Genomic DNA, 18,672 nt, shown 5'->3' with positions numbered 1-18,672 from the left:
GGCAATCCACTCAAGCTCAAGATTGCTAGACCCTGATCATGTCTGCCTGGTGGTACCTCTGGATTTTGATTCCTTCCCCCCATCCTATGCAGCTTCCTTGTGCCGGTTTGTCAAACCTGGTCTGTGGTTTCCACTGGAACTGGAGATGAGTTTGCCTCCTTGATGGACTCCAAACCCTTCAACACCTGGTGGCCTGACTTCACTTTCAACCTGTGCCAGCAGGCAGCAGGACTTGACTGCTGGGACATCCCCACCCATGATGGGAGCACTGGCGGAAGCAAACTGCACATATGGGAGAAAGAGGGCTCTGGGCTGGGGTTAGGGGGTGGGCTGTAGGATGTGCATTCCCTGCACAGATATCGCCTGCAGGAGACCCCACTTAAGTTTGCCCTCGAGATGGAAGAAGCCGGGCAGAAGTTCACCGATGTGGGGGTCCAGACTAGTTTTATTGACCAGCCTGGGAATGCCACACTACAGGAGACACCTACTGGAACCCCTCCTCTTCTTGGGACTTGATCATGGAAAAAAATTATACTATAGGGGGACCCTATCTGGGGGACCAAGGGTATTGGGATACTCCCTGGGCAAACACCACCTGTAACCCAATAATAATCAGATTCACTCAGAAAGGCAAAGAAGCAACAGGATGGCTAAAGGGAAAAACTTGGGGACTCAGGTTGTACAAATTGGGGTATGATGATGGCCAAGGTGAGAAAAGGGATAGCCAAACAGAAAAAGAGAAAGAGAGCAGTCAGAGCTGGTTCGAGTCTTGGTTTAACTCGTCTCCTTGGCTAACCACCCTCATATCCACCTTGTTAAGACCCCCTCTTTGTTCTGCTATTGTTGACCTTTGGACCCCGCATATTGAACAAGTTTATAGCCTTCATAAAAGAGAGAATGGGGAGCAGTGCAGCTGATGGTCCTGCACCAATAATATGAGACCCTGAGGACAGGACCTGAAGAATATGAGTTAGTCATCAGAGGCCCCTGAGTGTAGCTCCAAGATTAGAGCTTGTACAAGAAAAAGGGACCCTTAGGGCTTTCACCAGCCTTACACCCACCTGCCTTGGGACAAGGCTAGGCCAAGTTCCATTGTCCACCCACAGGAATATTCTTCAGTAAAAAAAGTTCTCAGAATGTACTGACCAATGCTTGCTAGCCAATAGATTTAAAGGTCAATATGATTAGCCAATAAGTTTAAACTGTAACCTTACTGATATAACCTGTGCTCCTGAAAAGTATAAAAACTGCTTGCTAGAGTCATTCGGGATCACCTTCTAGTCACTCGACACGAGGGACTGATTGAAGGTTGACCCCGACACACCAGAAAATAAACCTCTTTTACATCGATCTGCTTCTTGGTGTCTCACTCATGGGTGTCTTGAAGTAAGTACCACTGACCGAGGGTTGAGGTCTTACGGCATGACAATATATGGCTGAATCACAGCATTTGAGAGGAAGATTGGGAATTCAAGGTCCTCCTCTGCTTCTTAGTGAGTTCAAGGCTAACTTGACCTTCTTGTGACCCTGACTCAAAAACAAACAGGCCTGCCAGAGTCGGGGTACAGTCCACAGCAGGACACATGCCTTGTTCTGTTACTACACATCAGCAAATGACAACGAAAACCATTCAATAGCAGGGTCGGCTCCAGCCAAGCAGTGAGCCCTCTGCTACTGATCTGAGTCTGACCCATTGTGTGGACTGGACTAGTGGTTACAGCTAAGGAGGTTCTAGAGCAGGGTGGAGCTTGGATGGAAGGCCACCTGGACTCGGTATAGTACACCCTCTGTGGCCTGATTTTTATTCTCAATCCTAAAAGATGCCCCCATGGTAGGATTGCTTTTTTGCTTTGCTTTGTTTTAATCTAAATTTTATTGAGGAATGACATACTTGCAGAAAAGAGAAAAATATAAATGTTTAGCCTGTTGATTTGTCATTCATAGCAAAAGACACCAGAAGCCCTTTTACCCGCAAATACCTCGACCTCTCCACAAGGGTCCACTGACCTGTTTTCTAGAGCCTTAGACAGAGTCTCAGCTTTGTACAAATGCCAATGTATAGAAATCTCTATGTTGGGGCTGGAGAGATGGCTCAGCGGTTAAGAGCACTGGGTGCTCTTCCAGAGTTCCTGAGTTCAATTCCCAGTAACCACATGGTGGTTCACAACCATCTGTAATGGGATCTGATACCCTCTTCAGGTGTCTGAAAACAGCTACAGTGTACACAGACAAATAAAATAAATAAGTCTTAGAGAGAAAGAGAGAGAGAGAGAGAGAGAGAGAGAGAGAGAGAGAGAGAGAAAGCTCTATGTTGGTGTCTCGATCCCTTACTCAGCAACAGGACTCTGAGATCCTTCTGTGTTGTAGGATCTTACTCTAATCTTGCTGAGTAAAGGCCACTGTACTCACAGTATTTACCCAGATCAACATGGGGGATGTTTCCCACTTGAGAATATGGTGAGGACTGACCAAGGCTATTAGGGTCATTCCAGTGCATGTCTTGGTGGACAATCACAGCATTTTTGTGGCCTGGAGTCACATCGTCTTTGGGTGTGAGTTTCTTCAACTTCACCAGACTCTGCTAAGCAGCCTTTCCAGCAGTGTGCTGACATACATATTTGGCAGTGTGTATTTGAACCAATTTAAACTTATTACTGTCTAGTTTACGAGTGAATGAACTTCAGACTATCGTTATTTTACTTGGCTTTGGTTACTGGGGAGGTAACCTCAACCTACTTTTCTAACTGCTGGCCTGGCTACTTCCCCAGTGGTGTACCCCAAATACTCGATATTTCTCCTGGCCATTTGCTCAAAGTCCATCTCATGGTGGCTTTCTTCTTCCTCCTCTCTCTGCAATCCCCAAACAGGTAACTCAAAACCCGCCTACTTCTTATCCCTCCAGTAATTGTCCGTAGACATTTTTATTTAACCAACAGTTTTAAGGAACAAGGTTTGCACAACAAAAGCTCATAAGTGAATTCATTTATAGGCAACAAGACCTTTAGAGTACAGAATTTAGCATTACAATACATAGCAACAGATTTAACCTCAAAAACAGTGAATTACTGTCTAAATGAGGTCTAGTCTTGTTTTGAGTCTGTGGTCCTAGAAGAGCACGTTCTATATTCTATACTCAGCAGCGTCCTTTTTAAATCACCTACATAAATTAAGAAATTAGTTAAGAGACATAGAAGAGCGAGAGGAAGTTCATGGCATGAAAAGAATCGCACATGGGCAGTGTCCAGTGGCTATGGGCAAAGCTAAGTTCGTCTCAGTGGGAGGGAGACGGAGAGCACTGGCCTCCCACAGGGATCTCAGTGAGGGACTGGAGCCTGGGAAGGCTCTGCCTCTGAGTCACAAAGGCCTGGGACTCCCTAGCCATTGCTGGGCTGCATGGAAGGAGGTAGGAAATTGTCTCCCTGCTCCAGTTGGAAGCAGTGTTGGTTCTTCAAAGGCTCCCAAGAGCACTCTAGCTCCTTCCTCTCTGCCCTTCAGCACCCAGGTGACATATGGCCTGGGAGATATTCAGATGTTGCCAGCAGTAGCATCCGAGAGAGCACTGCCATTCCAGAAACATTTCTGAAAGCAGTTCTTTGGTAAGCACATCAGAGTTCTCATCTGAGACTTTGCCAGGAATAGGCGCTGAAGCCTGGAGGTGACTCTAGGCCAGAGGAGCAAGGATATCCTCAAAACCAGCCAAGGGAGATGTGCTGGGAAAGAGGTGGCTTTCAGGGGAGAGCAGCAGGGACCCTTGTGAGACACTTGCATCTAGAGATAGGGGTACTGGAGACCCCTGAGCAGAACACTGAAGCTCTCAACCCTTATGAAAAGAATGTGACTTATTACATCCTCGTCCCCTCAGGTCCCTCTGAGCATGTCAGAGACACAAGGCCTTGCGAGCATCTTGCTCTTGATATTCTTAAAGTCTCGTTTGCTCCTAATTTTGCAGACCAATGTTTATCTTTTACATAAAGAAAATTGGAGTGCTGTTTTCCTGACGTTTCTCAAAGCCGTGCTTCCTGCACTATCAGAAGCAGCCTACAGGTCCCAGCTGGAGAAGCCAATGTAAGATTTATCAGGTGGGAGGGCCCGGGCCTAGGACACAGTCTTTCAGTGATTCTGACTCTCCCCTGGCTGACTCCTGCCAACCACCAGGCTGATGTCCCTGTGGGTTCCCAGCCTCTTGAATGGCTAGCCTTCAGTTGTCTTCATCTTGGCACCTACCCGAGGTCACCCAGTTTCTGTCACCTCCAGGAACTGCTTTGCCTCCTCTATCTTGGTTTAGGAATTCTGCCTTTCCCCAGCTTCCTCCTCCCTTGATAAAGCATTGTTTATTATAGAGGGTGCTGGCCTCAGAACAAGGCCACTTCTCCTAGGTCACAAGCTCTTCCTATGATCACCCACCTCTCCTCCAGCCAGAACTCCAGATTCTAGTGGGAGGAGATGCACCAAGGTGGGGAGCTCATGTGCACCCAGCTCCCTCATCTCCAGTCTTCTTGGCCTCGTGCTCAGTCCTCTCGATTTAGCTACTTCTACTCATTGCCCAGTCTCAGTCTCTGGGACAGCCTCTTCAATAAACCTGAAAGATGCTTCGGGGTGGACCATACCTATGCCCCAGGGTCCTTGTCATGGTGTTCATGGTTTGTCTACAAGGCCGACTTGCCATAGAGAGGGACTGGGTTTGTGCTACAAGTCCCTGGATCATCCTCAGTGCTGAGGGCAAAGTGATAGAGGACAGTCAGCGGCTATACTGCTGCGGGGCAGATGGGTGCCCGTGAGGCAGAGCCTTGCAGTCTGTGTCAGGACATGACTGGAGGCTTCCTGTGTGCCTCTTCCTGCCCACAACCCCCTGTGTTCTCAGCACCTGCCCCACACCCTCCTGGTAGTTTGTTGTGTCCTGATGTGTGTGCCACCCCCCTTCCCCCATTCCTTCCTTTTGGCTGCAGCTGACTCAGCATGAAGCTCCCAGCCTTCTGAGGCATCCAGCAGCATCTCCATTTCCTGTTCTCTGAACTCCATCATAAATGAGTGACCGTGAGCAGAATTCACAAACACCCTTTCCCCACACTTTCACTTTGTCTTCTGTGTGGCACCTGTCAGGCTGTATTCACTACACAGCCTGGGCTGCCTTGGAACTTGGAAGCAACCCTCCTCCTGCATCACAAGTTCAGGGCTCACAGGCATGTGTCATGTCTACCCACATGGCCATAAGCTCTTCCTTCCTGCTCCTTCTGCATACCCTTGAAAGACCCACCCCATGAGTCTTAACTCAGAGCTGCAACAGGCTTGAACGAGCCTAGGCACGCCCAGATACCTAGGGCCGAGTCACCGTTAAAACTAACAGACCATAAAAGGAAAGGAATACAGAACAGACTAGGAGAACCGGATCTGGCAGGAAGGGATAAGCCCCGAGCCCCCAACATTCAGGATGTCCCAGCCCGCACGTACTCTTTTACCACGTTACAACCTCATTCGAATATGATTCAAACCTGCCAATGTGTATAGCTATACCTTATTACCTCATCATGTGAAATAACCAATCATATGTGAACATGTCTATATGCCTCGTTTGAATCCACCAATCCCCGTAACTATGCATCTGCTCTGTACACCCGCTTCTGCTTCCCCAAACCCTATAAAAGCCCCATGCTGGAGCTGCTGGGCGCACAAGTCCTCCGAAGAGACTGTGTGCCCGCAGGTACCTGTGTTTTCCAATAAACCCTCTTGCTGATTGCATCCGAGTGGCCTCGGCTCGCTCATTGGGCACTTGGGGTCTCCTCCTGAAGGAAAGGTCTTCTCCGGAGGTCTTTCATTTTGGGAGCTTGTCCGGGATCTGGAGATCCTCCGCCCAGAGATCACCGACCACCCACCGGGAGGTAAGCTGGCCGGCATCTGTCGTGTCTTGCCCTGTCTTGTCTTGTCTTGTGCACGTGTTCAGTTCGTCTCAGTTTTGGACTAAGATCTGGGTTTTGGTCGGAGGAGAAGGCCCAGGGCCTTCGGTGTCTCAGGGTTCAGGACCCTCAGCGCCTCCATTTGGGCGGGTCAGAGAAGGAGCTGACGAGCTCGGACTTCTCCCCCCGCAGCCCTGGAAGACGTTCCAAGGGTGTCTGGAGCCTGGTTCTTTGGGGCTCAGCCCGTATCGGAAGGATACGTGGTTTTGGTTGGAGGAGAGGGTCCAGGACCCTCGGCACCTCCTTCTGACTCTTTGTTTTGGGTTTTACGTCGAAGACACGCGGCGCGTCTGTCTGTTGTTTGTCTGATCATTGGATTTGTCTGTCTAATTTGTGCCCTAATTTTCTTTGAAGCTACCATGGGACAATCGCTAACAACCCCCTTGAGTCTCACTCTAGACCATTGGAAGGACGTCCGAGACCGAGCACGTGATCAGTCGGTCGAGATCAAGAAAGGAAAATGGCAGACCCTCTGCACGTCCGAGTGGCCCACTTACGATGTGGGATGGCCGGTGAACGGCACTTTTAACAAGACCACTATTTTGCAGGTTAAAGACCTGATTTTCCGCCAGAAGCCGTACGGACACCCTGACCAGGTGCCCTACATTGTCACCTGGGAGAGCTTGGCATTTAGCCCTCCTCCTTGGGCAGAACCCTTTGTGGACCCGAATTGGCTTCCTGTTTCCCCTAAACCTGTTTCCCCGAGCCCACCTGACCCTTTGGTTGCTTCTTCCTCTCTCTATCCTGCTCTAACTAAGGAAGAGTCTCCCAAAGTCCCTCCCCCGAAACCTGTCCTCCCAGAGGACCCAAATTCCCCCCTTATAGATCTCCTGTTGGAAGAACCTCCTCCGTACCCTGTACCTACAGCCCCGCCCAGAGAAGAGGAAGTGGAGCCGCCTGCTAGACCGCAACATGAGGCAGCCCCTTCCCCTGTGGCTGGAAGACTGCGGGGACGACGAGAGGTGGCGCCAGACTCCACCTCCCAGGCCTTTCCGCTTAGACAAGGGGCCGGCGGCCAGACGCAATACTGGCCATTCTCAGCGGCCAACATATATAACTGGAAACAACACCCCCCCCCCTTTTCTAAGGATCCGGTGGCTCTCACCGACCTGATAGAATCTGTCTTGCTTACCCATCAGCCCACTTGGGATGATATCCAGCAACTTTTACAGGCCCTCCTGACCTCTGAGGAGAAGCAGAGAGTGCTCTTAGAGGCCAGGAAACATGTTTTTGGGGACAATGGACGCCCCACCTTGCTCCCGGAAGAGATCGATGACGCATTCCCACTTACGAGACCTGATTGGGATTTCACCACGGCTGAAGGTAGGAGACACCTACGCCTTTAACGCCAGTTGCTCCTAGTGGGTTTCCGAGGGGCGGCACGACGCCCCACCAATTTGGCTCAGGTGAAACAAGTGGTACAAGAGGCTGCGGAGACTCCCTCAGCCTTCCTAGAGAGACTTAAGGAAGCTTATCGCATGTATACCCCTTATGATCCAGATGATCCAGGACAAATGACAAATGTCTCCATGTCCTTCATCTGGCAGGCAGCACCAGATATCAGGGCCAAGCTACAGAGACTAGAAAATTTACAAGGGTATACGTTGCAGGATTTACTTAAGGAGGCAGAAAGAATTTATAACAAGAGAGAGACACAAGAAGAAAAGGAAGATAGAGTACGCAGAGAAAAGGATGAGAGAGACCGAAAAAGAAGCAGAGAGTTGAGTCGAATCTTGGCTGCCGTAGTTCAGGGTCAAGAGAAAAGGGGAGAGAGGGTGGGAGTTCGAAAGGGGCCAAAGCTAGATAAGGATCAATGTGCTTATTGCAAAGAAAGAGGACACTGGGCCAGAGATTGCCCTAAGAAACCCAGCAGGCTCCGAAGACCCCGCCCACAGACCTCCCTCTTGGCCCTAGATGAAGATTAGGGAGGTCAGGGCCAGGAGCCCCCCCCTAAGCCCAGGATAACTCTTGAAGTTGGGGGGCAGCCAGTCACCTTTCTGGTGGACACAGGAGCCCAGCACTCAGTCCTCACCCAGGCCCCTGGACAACTCAGCGACCGGACAGCCTGGGTACAAGGAGCCACTGGCAGCAAGAGATACCGTTGGACTACAGATCGACGGGTTCAGTTGGCTACTGGTAAGGTGACCCATTCCTTCTTACATGTTCCGGACTGCCCATACCCTTTGCTGGGCCGTGACTTGCTTACCAAATTAAAAGCTCAGATCCATTTTGAAGAAGGAGGGACCCGAGTAACCGGGCCCCGCGGTACTCCTCTTTAGATTTTAACCCTTCAGTTAGAAGATGAATATAGATTATATGAACCAGAACAGGACAAGCCAAAATCTCTAGAAATAGACTCTTGGGTCACGAAATTCCCGCTGGCCTGGGCGGAGACTGGCGGGATGGGGTTGGCGCTCCAACAGCCTCCCCTAATTATCCAGTTAAAGGCCACCGCGACTCCTGTCTCCATTAAACAGTACCCCATGTCATGGGAAGCCTATCAGGGCATAAAGCCACATATCAGGAGGCTCTTAGACCAAGGCATCCTAGTCCCTTGCCGGTCACCCTGGAATACGCCTCTACTACCTGTTAAGAAGCCCGGCACTGGAGACTATAGGCCGGTACAAGATTTGAGAGAGGTCAACAAAAGAGTAGAAGATATTCATCCAACTGTCCCAAACCCTTATAACCTACTCAGCACCCTGCCTCCCACCCATACTTGGTATACGGTCTTAGATCTGAAGGATGCTTTCTTCTGCCTCCGGCTGAGCCCAGAAAGCCAGCCTTTATTTGCTTTTGAGTGGAAAGACTCTGAAATGGGGCTTTCGGGACAGTTGACTTGGACAAGGTTACCACAGGATTTCAAAAACAGCCCAACGCTCTTTGATGAGGCCTTACACCGGGACTTGGCTGACTTTCGAGTCCAGCACCCCACTCTTATACTTCTTCAGTTTGTTGATGACCTTCTTCTAGGGGCCACTTCTGAGACAGCATGCCACCAGGGAACAGAATCCCTCTTGCAGACTTTGGGGCGATTGGGCTATCGAGCTTCTGCCAGAAAGGCTCAAATTTGCCAGACCCAGGTTACTTATTTAGGCTATCAACTAAGGGACGGACAGTGATGGCTGACTCCGGCTAGGAAACAGACCGTGGCCAACATCCCAGCCCCAAGAAATGGTCGACAGCTACGGGAATTCCTAGGAATGGCGGGATTCTGCCGCCTCTGGATTCCTGGGTTTGCCGAGATGGCAGCCCCCTTGTTCCCTCTCACTAAACAGGGGGTGCTCTTCCAGTGGGGGGCAGAACAACAGGAAGCATTTGATAACATTAAACGGGCCTTGCTGTCCTCCCCTGCCTTGGGTCTCCCAGACATCACCAAGCCCTTTGAACTATTTGTGGATGAGAAGCAAGGGTATGCTAAGGGGGTCCTAACACAAAGACTGGGACCCTGGAAGCGCCCGGTAGCCTACCTGTCTAAGAAATTAGACCCTGTGGCCTCCGGTTGGCCACCATGCCTGAGAATGGTGGCAGCCATTGCTGTCCTAACTAAAGATGCTGGGAAGTTGACCTTGGGGCAGCCACTCACCATCCTGGCACCCCATGCAGTGGAGGCTTTGATAAAACAGCCCCCTGACCGCTGGCTCTCTAATTCCCACATGACCCACTACCAAGCCTTGCTACTGGATTTGGAACGGGTCCAGTTTAGGCCCGTGGTCGCTCTCAACCCAGCCACTCTGCTTCCTTTGCCAGAGGAGGCAGAACAGCATGACTGTCTGCAGATCCTTGCAGAAGTACATGGAACCAGACCAGACCTATCGGACCGACCTCTCCAGGATGATGACCATACGTCGTACACCAATGGTAGCAGCTACTTGGTGAACGGGAAATGGAAAGCTGGAGCCGCGGTCACTACAGAGGACAAAGTGATCTGGGCAAGTGCCTTGCCTGCTGGTACCTCCGCACAGTGGGCTGAACTCATTGCCTTAACCCAGGCACTCAAAATGGCAGAAGGTAAGAGGCTGAATGTATATACAGACAGCCGCTACGCCTTTGCTACGGCACACATCCATGGAGAGATCTACCGGAGAAGAGGGCTGCTCACATCTGAGGGTAAGGACATTAAGAACAAGACTGAAATTCTGGCCCTCCTGGCAGCTCTGTTCCTACCAAAAAGACTGAGCATTATACATTGCCCAGGGCATCAGAAGGGACACAGCCCCGAGGCACGGGGAAATCGGCTAGCTGACGTCTCAGCGCGTGAGGCCGCCATGGGCACCCAAGTTCTGTCCTTAAAAGACCAAGATCAACCCACGTCTCCACAGCCGGAACAGACCGGTTGGCTCTACACCACGGAGGACATGAAGCTCCTACAGAAAATGGGGGCTGTTCTGGTACCCACAACTAAAACGGTGGGTCTACACAGGGAAAACAGTTATGCCTACGAAGATGACCTTTGAATTAATCTCCTACCTACATAAATTAACACACCTGGGACTCAAGAAGATGAAGACCCTCTTAAGACGAGAAGAGATTGACACCTACCTCCTGGGACGAGATCAGGCCTTGCGGCAGGTGACTGAAAGCTGCAGGGCCTGTGCTCAGGTAAATCCAGGAAAAGCTAAAATTGGACAAGGAGTCCGTCCCCAAGGACATTAGCCTGGTACCCACTGGGAAATTGACTTCACTGAAATCAAGCCTGGTATGTACGGACACAAATACCTCTTAGTGTTCATAGCTACCTTCTCCGGATGGGTAGAGGCTTTCCCCACGAAACATGAAACGGCCAAGGTGGTGACCAAGAAGCTCCTCGAAGAAATCTTCCCCAGGTATGGAATGCCCCAAGTATTGGGGTCAGATAACGGGCCCGCTTTCGTCTCCCAGGTAAGTCAGTTGGTGGCCAAGTTATTGGGGATTGATTGGAAGTTACATTGTGCTTATAGACCCCAAAGTTCAGGACAGGTAGAGCGCATGAATAGAACAATTAAGGAGACTTTATCTAAATTAACGCTTGCAACTGGCTCAAAGGATTGGGTGTCCCTACTACCCCTAGTCCTATACCGGGCCCGGAATACACCGGGCTCCCATGGCCTGACTCCCTTTGAAATAGTATACGGGACCCCACCCCCATTTATCAATTTCTTTGATTCAAATATCGCTGAATTTGCTAATAGCCCTTCCTTGGCAGCACATCTTCAGGCCCTACAAATCATGCAGAGAGACATCTGGAAACCTCTAGCCTCGGCCTACCAAGACAGGCTTGAACAACCGACGGTGCCGCACCCGTTCCAGATCGAAGACACCGTGTGGGTGCACAGACATCAGACCAAGAATCTCGAGCCTTGGTGGAAAGGACCCTATACAGTTCTCCTGACTACCCCGACAGCCTTGAAGGTAGACGGAATTGCGGTTTGGATCCACGCATCTCACGCCAAGGCAGCCCGACCTGAGGAAACAGCAGATCACAACATCGCGCCCCAGACATGGAAGGCTCAACGCAATCAAAACCCCCTAAAGCTAAGATTTTCACGTTGTTGCTCTTAACTGTCTTATGGACTAGGGGTGGGGCGATTCTGGGGGCTAGCCCCCACCAGGTATATAATATGTCCTGGATAATAACTAATTTAGAGACAGGCTGGTCTCAAGTCCTAGCTAATGGTAAGTATGCTGAAGGAACCTGGTGGCCCCCTTTGACTTTCGACCTTTGTCAACTGGCTAAGGACTCCTGGGAGCATACTGAGCGGACTCCCCACAACTCATACCCACCCTGCAGACACTCTGATTGGTATACTTGTCCCGGAGGTAAGAGGACACGGGAGTGCGGAGGTCCTGAGACCTTCTACTGCGCTAAGTGGGGGTGTGAGACTTACACTCGAGGATGGTGGGGGACCAAGAAGGGGGACTTAGTGGCCTTCTCCCCTGAGACTCCAGGCGAATCTCGAATTACAATAGAATTCACCGGATCAAGGTAAAAACACAGACTGGAAGGTGGGGCGTAGGTGGGGGATACGGTTGTATACCCCTGGCCAAACTAACCCAGGACTCCTGTTCTCCCTCCAACTGGTGAGAGAACGGGTCAGACAAGAGATTGGTCTAAACCCAGTCCTCATGGATCAAAAGCCCCCTTCCCGACCAGCACCGGCACTGCCCCCGGTCGGACCCCCACTATGGCTAAACACCACTCAGAACTCCGGGGATATCTTGACAACTCCCTCCCCGACTAGGGACCCTTCCACACCGGCCCCTCGGCTGCTAGGAATGGGAGACCGGCTAATCAACTTAGTGACCGGGCATACTTGGCACTCAATTATTCAGAACCTGACAAGACCCAAGAATGCTGGCTGTGCCTGGTCTCTAGCCCGCCCTATTATGAGGGTGTGGCAGTCATGAGGAATTATACTAATCAGACCACGGCCCCGGCCAGCTGCACAACCCTCCCTAGCCATAGGCTGACGTTGCCGGAAGTCTCAGGACAGGGACTCTGTATAGGGACCATACCCCCCACTCACCAGGTCCTCTGCGCTATCACCAAGAGGATCCCCACTGGAAGCTACTATCTAGCAGCTCCTACAGGCACCTATTGGGCCGGTAACACCGGATTGACACCTTGTATCTCCGCCGTAATCCTCCGCAGATCCTCCGACTACTGTGTACTGGTAGAAATTTGGCCTAAGGTCACCTACCATGGGCCCGAGTACATATACTCACATTTTGAGGGGCTGACTCGATTCAGGCGAGAACCCATCACCATGACCCTAGCTCTACTCTTAGGAGGAATCACCTTAGGAGGAATGACTGCAGGTATAGGGACGGGGACCACCGCCCTCATCGAGACGGGTCACTTTCGTCAGCTACAAGCGGCCATGAATGCAGATCTAAAAGCTATCGAGGAATCCATGAGTGCATTAGAAAAGTCCTTAACATCTTTGTCTGAAGTAGTCTTACAAAATAGGAGAGGGCTAGACATGCTGTTCCTTCGCGAAGGAGGGCTATGTGCTGCTCTAAAAGAAGAATGTTGTTTCTATGCAGACCATACAGGATTAGTGAGAGACAACATGGCTAAGCTCCGAGAACGCTTGGCCCAGAGACAGAAGCTGTTTGATTCCCAACAAGGCTGGTTCGAGGGGTGGTTTAACCGATCCCCTTGGTTTGCTACCCTGGTGTCCACCTTGATGGGACCCTTAATCATCCTCCTCCTAATCCTCCTCTTTGGCCCCTGCATTCTAAACAGATTGATGCAGTTCATAAAGAACAGACTCTCAGTCATTCAGACGCTTGTTCTCACCCAACAATACCAGAGGGTAAGACAACAGAAAGAGATTCCTTAGAATTCGATTTGAGTAAAGGATTTTACTCAAGTCTAAAAGAAAATGGGGGAAAATGAAAGACCCACCCCATGAATCTTAACTCAGAGCTGCAACAGGCTTGAACGAGCCCAGGCACGCCCAGATACCTAGGGCCGAGTCACCGTTAAAACTAACAGACCATAAAAGGAAAGGAATACAGAACAGACTAGGAGAACCGGATCTGGCAGGAAGGGATAAGCCCCGAGCCCCCAACATTCAGGATGTCCCAGCCCGCACGTACTCTCTTACCACGTTACAACCTCATTCGAATATGATTCAAACCTGCCAATGTGTGTAGCTATACCTTATTACCTCATCATGTGAGATAACCAATCATATGTGAACATGTCTATATGCCTCGTTTAAACCCACCAATCCCCGTAACTATGCATCTGCTTCTGTACGCCCGATTCTGCTTCCCCAAACCCTATAAAAGCCCCATGCTGGAGCTGCTGGGCGTGCAAGTCCTCCGAAGAGACTGTGTGCCCGCAGGTACCTGTGTTTTCCAATAAACCCTCTTGCTGATTGCATCCGAGTGGCCTCAGCTCGGTCATTGGGCGCTTGGGTGGTCTCCTGAGGGAAAGGTCCTCTCCGGACCTTTCACCCTAACTACCCGCTCTTCATACCAAAGATATTTCCTCACCAAGGGCCTCCAATGAATTCAAAGGACAATAGGCAGCCACCAGTGAATTAAAAAAGCAATAGGCTCTGCCAATGAGAAATAACCAACTCATGCTGTAACTTAAAGCCTACACCCTGAAACAGTATAAAGGGTGCGGGCCTTTGTTCTTCGGGGTCGCCTCTGTTCTGAGTACAGGGTCACCCCAGTGTACTGGATTATTAAACCTCTTGCTTATTGCATCAATCTCCATCTCTGTGTTTTCGTGAATCCTCCTGGACGTAGGACTGATCGAGTCCTACATATCCATTCCATAGTAACCCAAACCAGTACAAATCTGGGCTGTTTCTTTTCCTCTCTGATCCCACACCTGAGTATTCACTTAACCGAACACAGAGATACCTCCTTAAGGGTAGGCACCCCTCCTACTCTCAGGAGCTCTTTCTCGCTTGTCCTTCATACACCTATGTTCTCTCTGCTCAGGCAAATGTAGAAAGAAAGAAAGAAAGAAAGAAAGAAAGAAAGAAAGAAAGAAAGAAAGGAAGGAAGGAAGGAAGAAAGGAAGGGAGAGAAAAGAAAGAAAGAAAGGAAGGAAGGAAGAAAGAAAGAAAGGAAGGAAGAAAGAAAAATCTGCTTTAAAATCTTTTCTGATGTAGCTGGATTTGGTGGTGTACATTGACAATTTAGAAGCAAGGGGATTATCATGAGTTCGAAGCCAGCCTGAGTTATATCTTCTGCCCAGGTGAGACTCCATCCATCCTGCCCCCAAATATTCATAAGAGATGGCAGTCTGTGAAGTTAGGATCGTCCTCTTCCCATCCTTACTCATTTTCAAGAAGCTGCCAGTGCTAAAACGGGTCAAGGGTTGCAGGGTCTCCCCTTCTGGAACATCTCTGAGCTCTCTCGGTAAGGATAGCCTATGGGTAGGGCTGGCTGACTTCACCGGGGGCAGGTCACTCCTGCTGACATGAAAGTCTCCTTCTTTTGCTTCACACTATCTTCTTTGTGAAATTATTTCTAATAACATCACGGTCTAACAAGGAGTACTCTCTGCTCACAGCAGTTCCCAAATGCCAAGATCGGCCAAGATTTCAGGGTGCAGCTTCCAAGACGCTTAACAATAGTGCAGGTATCCGCATTTTTAATTGGCTCCCGGGAGGCTCTGATAGGCCCAGCCCAGTCCAGGTCTCTGTTGAGCTGGCATTTGGAATCTACTGAAGGGGGGAAAAAAGTAAAAAAATAAAACAAAATACCAACCTGCCAGCAAACACACCAGGCACTTTCTCTGCAGGTTCCAAGAGTCTGAACACAGCAGGGGATGAGGCTAAGAGACTCGGTGGACTGCTCTATTCTGGGGCTGACTGCAAAATGTGGGGCCTTCTGCTTGTTCTCCCTCCAGCACACACAATATGGAATCTTACTTTCTTAACTACCTAGGGGCAGGAAGGCTGGCTCGCAGGCACTAGGAGATGAGCTGATTAGCTGCCTTGTGAAAGAAAGCAAAGCAGTCTTCCAGGTAGATAAACTCAGCTGCCCCAAATCAAAGGTGAAGTAACGCCATTCCCTAAGTGACTCAGGGTGACACCCTAACTGCAGATCTGTAGATGCCTCCCACATCTGTGGCCCCCGGGCTACAGGAAACAAATGAATCACTAAGGGAGCTTGTTAAGTAGCCGAAGTTCCTAGTATCTGCCCTGCCCCCACCCTCACTCCGCCCCGAGGGCCCTTGCAGGCTCAGTGGGTGCAGGGTAGGGTCTAGGAATCCCTTCATCTAACAAGCTCCCTAGGTGAATTTACCTCGGGGCACTAGTTTTATTTAAGTGCAAAAGCTGTTCTCTGAAATGTCTGCCCTCCTTCTGGGTGTTATCCTCCCGGAAGGGATTCCCTTGGAGATACAATGAATCAGCTTTTTCGGTACCTCTTGGTAAAAAATAGATATTATGTCTCAGAAACCAACTATGCGTGTCAGCAGAGGACAATGATAAGGATGGGGCTATCTAGTTGGATATACTTGCTCTCAGAAAACCCGGATGTGGTGAGTGACCCCAGGACATCACCCTAAGCACGTGGGCTGTTCTTCTAAAGGGAAGAGGGATTGGAGTGTTGGGACAGAATAGCCCCCAGCTATAACAGCTGGATGGAACTTCTCCTACCAAAACAATCCCAGCAGTTTCTTTTTGTGAAGGTAATCACCAAATTAAATGTTTTAATTACTGAAATCGCATATGCATTTTTTTTGCGAATAGAACATCATCAGAACATACTCCCCCGGAGGGCTAAGCTGCTTGCTTCCAAGGGAAGAGGTGTCAGGAGGAGTCCATTTTAATTTCATTATAAAACAGGCTTAAGAAATAAAGGCTCAGGACTGCGGCTATTCCCAGCCAGCTGTGATTTAATGAGCACAATTCAAAGCTTGGAACCTGCTAGCCACATCCATATTAATATGTCTCTGGTCGGAAAAATAATGACAGAAAGTGACAAACTGCTATTCTTATCTGAAAAGCTTTTAAAATAACAGTTGAGATGGCGAACAGGGATGAGCCTCATGTCTATGCCTGTCACTTCCTGCAAGGAAGAAGCAGCTGATCAGCAATCCCGGGCAGGAGCCTGGCTATGGAAGCTGATGTACAGCTGGGTTTATTCCTGTTGGCAGCCAGATCCCTCCCCCAAGGCTGGAGCCAGGAGGAGCCTCCCTCCCATACTCTATCTTGAACTCTTTGTTGCATAATCACTGGAGTCTATTATGCTCATAATAGTCTGTGATTTCCATTTCCCCAGTCATGAAAATAAGGGGAAAAAAGGTCTCGTTCTGAATATTTGAAGATCCTAAAAATAAAAGGTGCTGGGTAAGCCTGCCTTAGGTACGGGAGGCAGGCAGCCAGAAACAGACAAAGGCAGAGAACAGAGGGGGACCTTCTTTGTTTGCTTTGATGGTCAGTGAGCAGCAGCATAGTCTGGAAGGGCTAGGACCCTGGATAGATGAGCCAAACCTGGATAGATGAGGCAAGGTTCCTGGAGAGCAAGGGGCACTCTCTCAGGGTGAAGGCCATTGCCCTGTCTGAGCTTAAGCTCTACTGAATGAGTGAGGCGCTCTCTCTCTCTCTCTCTCTCTCTCTCTCTCTCTCTGTGTGTGTGTGTGTGTGTGTGTGTGTGCGTGTGCGTGTGCGTGTGTGTGTGTGTGTGTGTGTGTGTGCGCGCGCGCGCGCGCGCGCGTGTGCATTGTCTGGGAGCTAACTGAGAAAATTGAAGACCATGCCTAGATTGGGGTCCTAATGTAGAGGTGGACTCATCTTTCTTCATCTCCAAAGAAAGTTTAAACACACTATTATGAAGCTGTTATTGTGTTAATACAGAATTTTAGGATAGAGTCAAGGAAGTATTTTGAAAAAGAACCTGATGAAACATACCTTATTCCAAACAGCAATTAAATTGGTTATTACAAATTACTGATATTTGGCCTATTACATAAACAAACTTTTCAGTCAAAATTGATAATTTTACTCCATGCATGCTTTTGTATTTCCTGTAAATTTACGCATGTAGCCCATAGAAAATGCGCTTACTGTATTTATAGATGGCTCATCTAATGAGAAGGCAGCATCTGTAATTGGATCACATGTTTATTCTCTTGAGTTTCCCCCTGCTTCAGCACAGATTATTGAATTACATGCTGTAGCCACTGTTTTTAAAATGTTAAAATCAAGCTTTTAATTCGTATACTGATAGCCAATGTATATCTTATGGTTTGCAATTGTTTAAATTTTTTCCTTTTTTAGAAACTGCAAACCCTCAAATTTTACAATTATTTATGCTATACAACTGATTTAAGAGAATGTACTGTTCCCTTATAGGCCATTTAAGAACTCAGACTGGATTGCCTGGACCCCTTAGCGAGGGCAATGCCACAATAGATTTATATACCAGGCAGATTATAGGCCTTACATAGGAACAATTAGCCAAAGAATCTCATTCTTTATATCATCAAAACAGTAATAGCTAGAGACAATAATTCGGTATACAAGTCAAATTGTAAATACAAGTCCTCAGTGTCCTCAATTTCTTCCTGTATCACACAATGGTGTTAATCCTCCAGGATTTATACCTTATAAGTTATGGCAAATAGATGTTACTCACTTCTGGTTTGGGAAAATTAAAATATTTATTTGTGACTATTGACACTTTTTCAGACTTTCTGGTTACAACTGCTTTAACAGGAGAAACAACTAAAAATGTAATTAGTCTTAGTCGTTTCGTACTTTATAAGGAGTGTGGACAGCTACAGCTCAAAAAAGCAACAAGATTCTTAAATGGAGAGAAGAGGAAGGACATGAGGGATGGTTTCAGCCTTTGTTTTAGAACAAATACCTACCAACTGCTGGCAATGAGACATACTCAATGATATGAGAGCTGTGCTGACAACTCAGCCTGTTCAAAACACGATGAAGAAACAAGGCTTTGTCCCAGGGAGAGGATTGGGCAAAAATATACAAGGCAAACCTTATTGTGTAAGTGAAGAGCTAAAAATAATTAAACATCCTCATGATAAAACAGGCTTGGGAAATTTATCCTAAGGGTCATTGTTAATGAGCCTCCTTACATTAAACCTTTGCCCATCGCCTGGAAGTCAAATGATCCAGTGTGGATTCCACAGTGGCCCCTATCCTAGGAAAAACTGGAGGTGGCTCATCAATTAGCACAGGATATTATTCCTTCCACTTCCCCTTAAAATATACCCATTTTTGTGATTAAAAAAAAAAAA

At 48.8% G+C, this 18,672-nt stretch overlaps 1 protein-coding gene across 8 annotated transcripts in view; it reads left to right on the top strand.

Moving 5' to 3' along the window:
* Nucleotides 1-18,672, top strand: part of LOC103692890 (uncharacterized) — a 26,134-nt gene extending 7,462 nt beyond the window's left edge. For all 8 annotated transcript variants that reach the window (XM_063264617.1, XM_063264616.1, XM_063264620.1 and 5 more), the window contains one exon: nt 93-18,672. In XM_063264617.1, coding sequence (XP_063120687.1) covers nt 9,155-10,408 — 1,254 coding nt within the window. In that variant the 5' untranslated portion in view covers nt 93-9,154 and the 3' untranslated portion in view covers nt 10,409-18,672. The remainder of the gene's footprint in view (nt 1-92) is intronic.

This window comes from Rattus norvegicus, chromosome 7 (genome assembly GCF_036323735.1).
Source record: "Rattus norvegicus strain BN/NHsdMcwi chromosome 7, GRCr8, whole genome shotgun sequence".
Taxonomy (NCBI): domain Eukaryota; kingdom Metazoa; phylum Chordata; class Mammalia; order Rodentia; family Muridae; genus Rattus; species Rattus norvegicus.
This window is presented reverse-complemented; position numbering and strand designations above follow the sequence as displayed.